The 12,355-nt window shown below is 45.1% G+C and overlaps 2 protein-coding genes across 2 annotated transcripts; one reads left to right on the top strand and one right to left on the bottom strand.

Moving 5' to 3' along the window:
- Positions 1–1,482: 1,482 nt before the first annotated feature.
- On the bottom strand, positions 1,483–2,940 carry LOC112891897 (DNA damage-repair/toleration protein DRT102). The gene has a single exon (XM_025958898.1). It carries the CDS (start codon positions 2,830–2,832, stop codon positions 1,876–1,878), a length of 957 nt encoding a protein of 318 aa, XP_025814683.1. The 5' UTR covers positions 2,833–2,940; the 3' UTR covers positions 1,483–1,875.
- Positions 2,941–11,140: 8,200 nt separating this feature from the next.
- Positions 11,141–12,355, top strand: LOC112894064. Its single transcript, XM_025961647.1, has one exon. It carries the CDS (start codon positions 11,208–11,210, stop codon positions 12,150–12,152), a length of 945 nt encoding a protein of 314 aa, XP_025817432.1. The 5' UTR covers positions 11,141–11,207; the 3' UTR covers positions 12,153–12,355.

Here is a 12,355-nt window from a genome sequence, read left to right as displayed (position 1 = left end):
TACAATTTTGAGTATGAAGAAGATTCCATTTCATGGAAGTGGAACAAAAAAGGACCATATACTGCAAAATCATGCTATGATCACCTCACTCGGGATGATGAGGGGGACAGTTTTAAATACATCTGTAAGGCAAAAATTCCATACAAAATAAAATTTTTCTTGTGGCTCCTAGATCAGAATGCGGTGCTCACGAAAGACAATTTGATCAGGAGAAAGTGGACGGAAACCCGTCTTGCTACTTCTGTTGTGAGAACCTTTTCTTTCAATGCCAGGTTGCTAAAGTGGTCTGGGGGACTGTGGGCCTCTGTATTGGAGCCAATAACACCCCCGGAAATTTACAACAATACAAAACATGGATACAAACTTTGTTGCCTGGGGGCCAGATGGTGCACATCTTTGGTCTGGCGGCGATCTGCTGGGCGATTTGGAAAAGTAGAAACAAAGCATGCTTTGACGGGAAGCTGATCAAGAACCCAACAGAAATCCTAACTCATGCGTGTGCTTTTATGAACTATTGGGCAGGACTGTATGCTTCGGATTTCCAGGAGAAGCTGATGGATGGCGTGAAGGTTCTGCTGTTATGCACACACAGAGTGCTGGCGCATCAAGCTCGCCCGACCGCGGTGCTCCAACTCCCTGCTCCTCCTGAAGATACAGAGGACGAAGAAGACGAGCAGTGAAGACTGGTGGAGGGTTCTTTTGAGAGTTCTTGGTGGCTTAGTGTAGTTGGAAAATAGTTTTTGGGGGCGATGTGGTGCTCCTTTTCTTTTTTGGGCGCGTGTGCCGTTTGCTACTTCTTTCTCTTTACCGTCATCGGGACTGAGTCTCTGGGAATCTCGGAGACTCTGTTCCCTCCCCCTGTCCGGTCAGCCAGCTCTGAATCAGAGTTGGGCTGAGGGGCTTTCCGCAGGCTTCCCCCCTTTTTCTTCCTTTACCATTTCTGTCTGGCCCTGGTGGGTCTGTATCGCTACTTCTGGAATTTCCGTTCCTGGTAATGGAAATGGGGTATAGCCTCGTATCGAAGAAAAAAAAGAAAATATGGGGTTTTATGCATAACAGACAACTTGGATATCCTCTGATAAAGGCAACAATATTCCATATTTCCATGTAGTATCGGCAACCATGGATTTAATGCACTCAAAACATGTTGAGCAAACACTAATGGATCTAATCCAATTTAGAAGTGTAAGTTGATGGATATCAGAGAGACTAATAAAAAGACATAGTAATTTCAGTGAATATAGAAATCTCTGATCTTCGCTATTTCACAGTTGAGATCGGATTTACTACTGCAATGCTTCTACATCTTTTAACCTGAATCGGTAAACCATAGGAGCCTTGAGAAAAAAGTCAGACAGCACATGAGTAAGGCTCGATCTGATGAAGCACGTCACATGCAACAAACAAAAGTAAGAACTGCATCAAAAAGAATGGTGGTGTTCAATAAGCAGCACTCAGATAAGGTTGTGCTCCAAGGGGTTGTTTTCCACGAATCATTTTGATCTCTTTATTAGGGACTGTCATCACTCATCAGTATTTAACAGTTAACACATCTTGGATGTTGAAAGTCACAAAATAACACAGCTAATGAAGTTAGCACATCACAGGGTGACTCAATAACAACCACATAAACATGAAACTAGATCCAAGAACAAAGACGACTAGCAACCTTGCATATGCAGTTTATTCAGTCATCATATTGTACAGTGTGCTATCATCGTTGTCAATAACCATAATGCACAGCATCGCAAGACAAGACGATCACATCAACACGATGACAAAAAGGCACAACTATAACAACCAACATCGCAAGACAGGATAAGGAAGGCATGTAACTTCAGAAGCATCGCCATTACCACACAAGATGCAGTCACCTCACCTGCTGTCGCTGGCTGCTCCAAGCTCTGCATCAATCGCACTGTGTGCGGTGTCGAGATCCTCATCTAAGAAGATGTCCCAGTGCCCATCCCATCGGATGAAGAACTCTGTGTCCTCGAAGTACTTCACCCTGTGCACGTCCCCGGCCGGAGTGAAGAGGAAATCTCCGTCCACCAGATCGTAGCTCTCCTTCTTGGTGAGGTTCCAGACCTTCTTCTTGCCCTTGATGACCACCAGGTCGTGGCCAAAGGTGTGGTGGTGCGCTGGCTCCACGCTGCCGGCCTTGAATTGGACGTACGCCGAGGTGGGGCTCTCCCGCACGATCCGCATCTCGCCCCCGGGCATTATCCCCACCGGCTCGAACTCCATCCCGTTCCTGAGGCAGCAGATGGCGCAGGCGGAATCTGGGAGGCCCTCGGCCTCGGGGATGGCGGCCATCTCGTCCGGCGCGGTGTCGAAGAACCGCTGGATGTCCTCCGGCCAGGGCGCGTCGCCGGAGGCCGGGCAGGGGGCGCGGAAGGGCGTGGCGAGCCAGGCGTCCGCGATGGCGGCGGCGGCGTCGGGCGGCGTGGCCATCCCCGAGAGCGCGAGGACGTTGCAGGCGTTGATGGAGCGGGTGTTGACGGCGTCGGCGGGGGAGGCGCAGTGGGTGGCGTAGACGCGAGGGTACTTGTTGGCGAAGATGCAGACGCCGGCGCCGGTGCCGCAGACGACGACTCCTCGAACCTCGGGGGCATCGGGCGCCGAATCGGAGGAGGAGCAGGAGGAGGAGGAGGAGGAGGAGGAGACTTGGCGGGCGACGGCTGCGGCGGCGGCGTAGTACTTGTCGACGCCGAGGTCGACGACCTCGGCGACGGCCGGGTGCGCGCGGAGGTGCGCGACGACCGCGTCCTTGAGAGGCTGTCCGAAGCCGTCGGCGGCCGCGAAGATCTTGAAGCGGCGGTCGGCAGCCATGGGCTGGCGGGTGATCTGATCTGATCGGAGCAGAGGCAAGAGAGAAGCAGTGGCTGGCTCCCAAGCGAGCGAGGGCCGACAGACTGATGCGGATGAGGAAGAGGAAGAGGAGGACGGTGCGTGGACTTGCCACGGACGGGAAAGCGCTTCCGCTTACATGCGGGACCCAAGATACAGTCCCTGATCTAGGCCCAGTGATGGATGGAACAATTTTATACAAATGGAATTATGCCGCAAATCTATGTATCAAAAAAATTAAAACGACTAACAATTTAAAACTGAAAAATATTAAACTACTAGTGATTTCTATTAAATTTTGCATTGCTAATAAACTTATTATTATTATAGATGCTATAGTAGACGAGAGGGCAGTTGGACGAGACAATCCAATAGTTTATGGAACTAGTAGAGATGCACGTGTCACATGCATGTATTTAAAAAATTTATTTAAAAGTAATTAGATCACATAGAATAAATACTAAGAATATTAAACTTATTTATTAATAATGGTAGCAATCTAAACTAACTCTCCCATTCAGAATGAGCACACATCCTCTCACGGTCTCACCCAACACTTTATAAACCGTTGATAAATACTCCAAACAGTTGTTACGGCACAAAGGATATGTCGGATTCACATTGAACCACTTGATGATGCACTCAAGGTGGAAAGCGTGTTGGCAAGCTAGCAGTTACATCGCGTCCACTCTTGACGCCATAGCTTCGTAGTATTTCTGAGGCAGCCATGGTGCACCCTTGCAGCGTGGCCGTCGCCTCCCAATACATCATGTCAATGGTGATGCTAATGGAAACCTCAATCTTGAAAGCGCAGTGGATGCACCCACCCCACCCCCTCCCCCCTATGGGGTTGATGATGAGTGCCTCGAGGCTCACGGGCACGAAATGGTCCCATTGATCCTGAGATAAACCATTATACTCGTCCAAAAAGCTAAGATTATGTTAATTGATTGGCCTATTAGCTATCAACATGTTCATCTCTAGTGGAGAGTATTTCACACTCGCATATCTACATGGCAGATGCATAGTTAGCAACAAAATTTCAGGAACAATTAATCGATAAGAATATCAATATGATAATCTTTTGGAGGATTCTAACTCAAAATGTCATCAGACAGCCACACATAGTCATCATCAAATGCTTCCTCCGTTTTATCACCAATCCTTAACAGGTAATCTGCAAACCACGTGTCAGGTTGAGCTCACATATAGGTCAACCGAATCCACCGGACACTTTCCCATATATATGACCTTAATAAAGTCGCATGAGTGATCTGGACTTGTGTACTACGGGGCACCACAGGGAGAACTTGTTGAAAGTCACCTTCAAATGACAAAACCTTCCCTCCAAAGGTTTTGGCACATCCCATTATATCTTGTAGCGACCTGTTAAGAGTTTCAACTGCCTGCCTATTAGTCATCGCAACCTCATTCTATATTATCAAAGATGCCCTTCTAGGCAACTCTTGTGTACCACTCTACTTTGTAAAGCTACATGTATTGCCATTTACCTTTATCGGAATTTTGAAGCGAGAATTTGCAGCGCGCCCATCAAGCATAATGAAAGCTGCAAGAGCAGACGTAGTAGTAGCAACAACAATAAGATCCATAAAGCATAACTTAGCAATCAAAGCCTTGTAAAGATAGGTTTTACAAGTGCTGCCCGGACCATCTAAAAAAACACCTATCATTTGTTCTTCACCATATGATCAAGTATTTCTTCAAAATGAGACATTTATTTTTATGTAATAAAACTAGATATTTGTTCTACATTAAGCATATCAATTATTTTCATATGATCCTCATCAAATCCAAGGTTTCATCTCTGCGTAAGCTCTCTATAATGTTCTCTCGAGCATTTTTCTTCTGTAAAGCATATATATACGAAAATTTTGATATGGTTGAATTATAGATAAATTATACTCAAAGCAGATATATATAAATATAACTAAAGTATTATTAATTACACACCAGTCTTATGTAGCACCGAAAGACCGTAGTGTCTGATATATTTGCCTATAGATGTCAAATGATACGATATATCTCTAAGCACCATATGTTCAACTAATGAGTTGTTATCACTTGTACACCAAAAATCCTTAGACATCACCTGTGCAGAAAATAAGCTACATTAGTGATAAAAAACAATACATATTCAAACCTTGCTTCTAACGCTCTGTACACTTTCTCTTCGGCATCGATGGAGGTGGAACTTGATATTTTATCCTTTTATCCTCCCATCCAAAAAATAAAGGGCAACAACCGTAGTACGCCCTTACATAGTGAGGTCAATCCTCACCTCCATATATTATTATGATCCATCTCAGGTGTATTATATCTCCTCTGATCAATAGATATGCTGGTATTGAGTTCAATGTTATACTCTGCAATATTAGTAATAGAGCCGAGACTCATAAATAGAAGCACGTACAATTCTTAAAATCAACTGGATCAGAGTAGTATCAAGCTTAGGTGACTTTTTCACACAATGTGCAATGTTCTCATTCATGTCGTAAAAGTATAGCTGCATATGGCGAGTTTCTTTTCCATCGGGCACAAGTTGATCCAACCTATGGCATATATGACCGTATGCTTTAAATGTATACACACTAGAACCTCTTGCGGTCAAAAGTCAATGGTCAATGGAAACTCCAAAGCTTGTGAAAGAGAAGTGCAAGTTAAAATACCGAATGTGCTTCCAAAAATAATTTGTATCCTTTCGGTTTGACTTGCAAACAAGCGTCGTAGTTCAACTGGTAAATTTAGAATACTACTTGTAAATTTTGAATATATATGTTAACCTTCCCTTTACAGCAACAAAAGGCAGGTCCTTCACCTGGAAGCCTTTTTGTATGGCAAAATTTACAATTTTTAGCATTTTTTGGAACATGGTAATTCTTTGGAAGATCTTCATAACTACATCGTATGGGTCTAAACCATTGGAACCAATGTCAGGATCTAAAGAATATTCATATTAGAATCTGTGTATATTATAAAAGAATTCAGAGTAGTCAACGGCAATACGAATTCACAAAATAGTAATGTATTCAAATTACTCAGACGAGCAACTTACCCATATGGTGAAAAACATCATCTTCTAGTAAGAGTTCAACGGGTCTAAATCATGTTCTATTAAATAATAAAATACATATTATATTAAGTAATATAAAATCCACCTCATTGTTAAGTTCTAACTGTTAATATACAAATCACGATATCCGACAATTCTGAGAGTAATTTAATTATGCCTTCAATTCCATGCATCGGATCATCTAATTCCCATATCCTAGAATCAAACTGCCCTTCTTGATCCAAATTTCGAGTGTGTTCCCTTGTTTCTGGGTCCAACTGTTGTTGTGTCCATGCGGATTGCAAGATTTCAGTATTGGGTGTGTCTAACTGTTCACCTAGAGTTGCACTTTAAATGTTGTAGTTTATACAAAATATAAAAGTGAAATTACCCATCAGCACTCAGTATTCTATCTATATACGAAACTATATAAATTAAATAGAAATAAAACATGCATATAGTAATTTAGCTATGTTTTTTTACTTGTGGGAATTAATAGTTTTCAATATCTTTTCATGCCTTGCCAAATCCCTCAGTTCGTAATACCTTTTTTCTATCCTTCTCCCTCCTCATCTCCTCTAGACTAACCTCATCATCAATTCCTGATGTGCAAGTACCAAAGGGCGTGACACTGTAACATCTGTTCTGTCTACAACATAATACATGTTGCAGCAAAAAAAAATATATTACAATAATTGTGAAAACCTTCGTTGTCAGCAACATTGCTATTTCTACTTGCTCGCCTTTTGGCATTCTTCTTAGCCTGTGCTCATCAGTCATCACATCACTACTATATAATATGTTATTCCAAAAGCCCTATCACCGCCGATTTGAAACAACCAGCAGTGATGGGCTATCACTACCGGTTCCAAAGTGAATGGCCGTAGTGGCTGTTGGAACCGGTTGTGATAGAAGTCATCACCACCGGTTCATATTGATACCTTCTCCCATCTCCCTTATCTTTTCCCATGCGCTCTCTCTCCCCCTTATCCTCTCCAGTATTCTCTCTCCCCTTCCCATGCTCTATCGCTCTCTCCCTCTCCCTCTCCCTCTACCTCTCCCGTGCTCACTCCCTCTCCCTCTAGCAGCGCGAGTTGCTGCGACGGCGACTCGAGGGATGGCGGCGCAAGTTGCTGCAATGGCGGCGCACGGCCGCAGCAGCGTGAGGTCGCAGCAGCGTGAGGGCCACGAAGGCGCAAGAGGCGGCAAAGGCGGCGCGCGGCCGTGGTGGTGGCACAATAGGGCCACAACACTATGATGACGGGGCCGCAACGGCGGCGCCCTTGCCGCAGAACCATGAGGACCACGATGGCATGAGCGGCTGCAACGGTCGGCGCGCGGCCGCGGTGGCATGAGGGGCTGCAACGGTGGATGCGGCGCGCGGCCGCGGCACGCGGAGCCACGGTGGCAAGCGAGATGGCGGCACGAGGAGCCGCGGCACTGTGACGATGGGGCCGTGATGGCACGAGGACCACGATGGGTGGGACGGTGCGAGGACCATGACGGCTCGAGGGCTGGCAGTGCGTAGGGCCATGGCGCGACGCATGGAGCCGTTGCGGCATTTCTTTTTGTTTTGTAAAAAGGGTATCACCGCCGGTTTTAGAACCGGCGGTGATGACCCGCCCATCACCATCGATCTTGATCCAACGATCGTCAGAACTAGCGGTGATGGGATTTTGGAACCGGCGGTGATGACCGGTGTAGGAGTAGTGCATGGTACCATTTGCTCAACCTTTCTGGCTTTCTCCATCCAATGCTCACATGAGATAATTCCTGGAAAACAGAGGGATTGAAAACAATAAAAATGTTAGTGAATGTACAATATGCAAAACGAAAAATGTTAGTGTTCAACTTATACCACATACTGATGGAGTACTGATGTCCTCCCTTTGTGTCCTTTCAAAAGAATCATTGCACCGCAGCCAACAATCATCATATATAGTCGTCTGCTATTGTTCCATTGATCACAATCTCATGCTGTTCTATATTGACGTTGTCTGCATTTATTTGGTTGATCAAGGACGTCACACCTATGCTTAAGGCATTTGAGTTAGAGACTTCATAAACTGGCCCATGTGCGATACTATTGAACGGACATTATACTATTGAAAGGATATTATACCTGGGGATCCATATTAATGCTAGTATATGCTGTCTCGGCCTTCTTCCTATGGTAATTTTCTCTCCTTAGCATTAAGCTCTCCTTACCATGCTTGCATACTTCTCCCTTACCCTCCGCATCATACACGGAGCTTTATACACATTATGATCAAGAACTATATTTAAAAAAAGCTTATATAACCACTTATTACCATTTTATGTTCTTAATTGTATTACTAACATCCTGATTAATCATGATAATGACATGCTAAAAGCTTAATAATTGTAATTAATTTAGCAGTGTTACACGGAGCCTCTAGACACGTCACGTGTGTATCCCGAGAAAAAAATATCATACTCCAGGATAAATGTCATTTATCCGACAAGCTAAGCGATGATCACCACTAGTGCTAACTCAAAATATGAGCAATATTTCTGTTAACTCAAAATATTACTCGGCAACAACCTAGCTGTAACTCCAAGGAACACCCAATTACGAAATGCTAGGACGCGGTGGAATTTTCCAATGTGCCGACCAATTGCTTGGGTTCGGGTGTGGGCACTATGGATGTTTGACTAATACATGTTTGTAACTCATAATGGATAGAGTTGTAACTATAAAATAAATGAGCACCGCTAGTTCTATTATCAAAAGCACTTTAGGTTTAGTTTGTAGAAATGGTTGCAAAAATGTGAGAAGTGGTGGTGTCGGGAAGGAGAGAGAGGGAGATATATACGGTACCATTTTCACCGCCGGTCCGATCCTCCACTGCGCCCATCTATTGTAGAGCCGATGGTGAAAATGTTTTACCGCCGGTCCTTTTAAGAACTAGCGGTGAAAATAGCGGTGGTGAAAATGGCTTATGTAGTAGTGGGATTCAGATCCAGAGAGAGGTTCGTGGCTTCAACTGATAGAGGTGATCGGTAATAAAGCTACAACAGCATAGAGTACGATCGACCAGCAGCTTTAACCTCACCAAGAACTGCAATATGGCCAGCAGCCATTGAAGATTTTTGATCAGCACAACAAAAATTAGCGAAGTAACATTCAGGAAGGTAATCGAAGAAATATTACGAAGGTAACCAGCGCAAGGGGAGAAGGAAGATAAACAGAGAAATTGCTGTAATTTTAGTGGATTGGCCTATTAACAAATTTAGAAATTCTAATAAATCTTAAAGACTCATATGTTCAAGAGGAAGTGGTTTAAATTTAGTCTCACTTTGCTAGTGGAGGAGTGGAATGACCAACATAAATATAGAGGTTGTCTCCACTCCTCCAAGCTATGTGATGGAGGAGGGAAGATAAACACCACACGCACGCGCACGCCACACCTCACCGGGTGGGGTGAAGGGCGCGGGCGCGCGGCATCTGCGTGAATGATCCGCTAAAATCCAGCCCCTCGCCTTGTGGGGGGCTACGAGATATGGAAAACTAAACCCCAAACCTAATCTAATCGGTTTAGATCCCGATCATGACGCGAGGTCGGTTTGACTTCCCTATATATATGACTTATCAGCCTCCACCAAAGACACATCAAAATCTAGGGTTTTTGCCTCTTCTCGTTGCTGCGCCGCCACCGTAGTCTTCTCCATCCCAAGCGCCGGTGTGCACCGGCGAACGGGAGAGCAGGTCTTCGGAACTCTTTGCCTTTAGGATCCTACACCGGGAGAGGGCGAATAAGGTTTTTGGCAAGCACTTTTACACAACTGGTCAAGATCTTCACCATGGCGCGTCTTCCACCCAACTCCGTCGCCTCACGGGCCAACTGCCTTCGTCATCTCCAGCAGCGGTGGTTCGTCGTCGTCAACCCTCCAGCCAAGACTCAGTACGTATTCTGTGATCTGATCTGTTCCTTAAGCATGTATCCTGCATTCCTGGCTATACTGTTTATGCTATCTAATATGTTAGACTTATGCATGCTAGTTTCTGTATTCATCATGATTTATTTCATATGAAATTTAATATTGCATCTGCCTATATTCTCAACAGAAATATTAGGAAGGTAATCTCAGCGCAAGGGAAGAAGGAACGTAATTGGAGAAATATTAGGGAGGTAATCAGCGCAAGGGGAGAAGGGAATAATTGATGAAAAAAAAGGAAAAGGTGTATTTTTCATCCCTGAAGTATTACAAAAGTGTAGCATTCGTTCCTTATATTTCATTTGATGCAAATCAACCCCTTAACTAACTAAACTGGTGCATTTATCATCCCCATCTTAGTCTAACAATAGTTTAATGCTATCTAATGGCGGTTTATGCACACAATAATTTGACCAATCCCTGCTTAGTAATATCATATGCCAAGTTGAAATATAAAGCCCCCCCAAAAGTAAATTCTCTAAATTGGGTACCCCACGAAAAATTTATCCGAAAAATGAACGGAACCAATTCACATGAACCACTGTAGCGATTGACTTAACATTAGATATGGTTAGGCAATGATAAGGGGTTAATTTGCATCAAATGAAATATTAGGGATGAATATCATACTTTTGCAATACTTGAGGAATGATAAATACCATTTTTCCAAAAAAAAATCTTCCCATTGCGCGGCATCAACTAATTTAGATTTGAGAATCAAGGGCGACGCGTGCCGTGGCCATCATCTGCTGACTCTTCTCACAGCAGCGACTTCCAATTCTATTCTGCATAATCAGGTGTTTTTTCCATGTGGTTGATTTTGCCAAAAACGTTTGAAACACTGCTATGACTTCTCATCCTGCGATTCCATCCTTGACTTCTCATCACCTCATTCCATTCCACCTCGTCGTTATCTCTAGCTCCATCCATGGCAATCAGGCAAAGCACTACAATTTTCTGACCATTTCTAAATGCTACAGCGTTACATATCACACATCAGGAAGCTGAAGATGATTGGACTATAGGACCCAGTGGTCAGGCGAACTGACTTTTCAAAATGAGGTAGATTCCATGCAACTAGCCCCACAAATAAACCTTTCGATGACCCTGTCCGCCTTGGACTTTATCTGCTTCTGACTCTTACAACAATGACTTCTAATCCGCGTAAACTGAAGTTTTTCTATGAGGTTGCTTCCTGGAAACAGTGACTTTATTTGCTTCTGACTCTTACAACAGCGTCTCAATCGTGGCTATAATCTGTGGTACCCTCCTCCCACTTCTCATCACCCCATTGCTTTCCACCTCGCATCTCTCTGTAGCTCCAGCCATGGCCACCGGGCAACGCTCGACCCCATCGTTCTTCAACTTCCTGAAAGAAGGCCTGCTCCTCCCTGCCCAGAACCGGAGGCTCTTCGCGGCAGTCTTTGCAATCATCATCGCCTCCACCTCTCTACTCCTTCTCGGCCATTTCCTCGCCGTCGAGCCCCTCGTAGACGAGATTAGCATCGACACCAAGGCGCTCAACAGCACCGACCCCGGTAGCCCAGACTTCATTCACCTCATCCAGGAGATACAGGTTGACACCCGGGATCTCTTGATTACCAGCGCTGTCTATCTCCTAGTTGCCCTCATCATTGGATCGGTCATCCGGATCATCGTCCTCTTCGCTGCCGTTGCGACATACTCCGGTGAGCTGCACACCTTTGCGTCGCTCCTCGGCAAAGCGAAGGCGCAGCTGAAAGGCCCAATACTAACTCTCGCCTTCGTCTATGCGCTGGAGATCGCCTACCTCGCGCTTGTTGTGGTCATGGCTGGGCTTCTCGCCTTCCTCATGATCAAGCAATACTTCGCCTTGTTATTCGCATGCGCGCTGCTCATCATCATCGTGTCCATCTTCGTCGTGTACTTCTCCTTCATATGCTCCCTGAGCATCGTCGTGGCGGTCGCTGAGCCCGGCTGCCACGGCGCTGGCGCGGTTGGGCGGGCGTGGCGGCTGATGAAGGGGAAGCTCCTGCGGGCCGTGCTTTTCATCTTCGTGACTGTCGTGCTCGCTGCCGCCTTCACGCCCTTCTACACCCTCGCCAAGACGTGCGCCCTTAGTAACATGACGTCAGGGTTGCTCCTGGGGTTACTGTACACCATCCTGATGGCAGCCGTGCAGGTGTTTGCCGCCTGCGCCATGACCGCGCTCTACTACGAGTGCAAGGGGAGCACCGAGGCCTCGGCCACGGAGTACATCAAAGTGTCTACCAAAGAGCAAATAAATGTTTGATTATCAGTTGCTCTACCTCTTCGTTCTCTGCACTGTGCATATATCCTGTTATTTTGCAATTGAATTCGCTGTTGCGCCCGCCATGCATATGTGTAATACTCTATTTTTCATTTCATTTGAGAATTTACTATGTGAGATGCAAGAAAAAAAAAGTACATGCAGCTCGACTTATAGGAGGCAATAAAAATATCTTTTTGAGTTCA

This window comes from Panicum hallii, chromosome 5 (assembly GCF_002211085.1).
Source record: "Panicum hallii strain FIL2 chromosome 5, PHallii_v3.1, whole genome shotgun sequence".
In the NCBI taxonomy this organism is placed as follows: Eukaryota; Viridiplantae; Streptophyta; class Magnoliopsida; order Poales; family Poaceae; genus Panicum; species Panicum hallii.
This window is presented reverse-complemented; position numbering and strand designations above follow the sequence as displayed.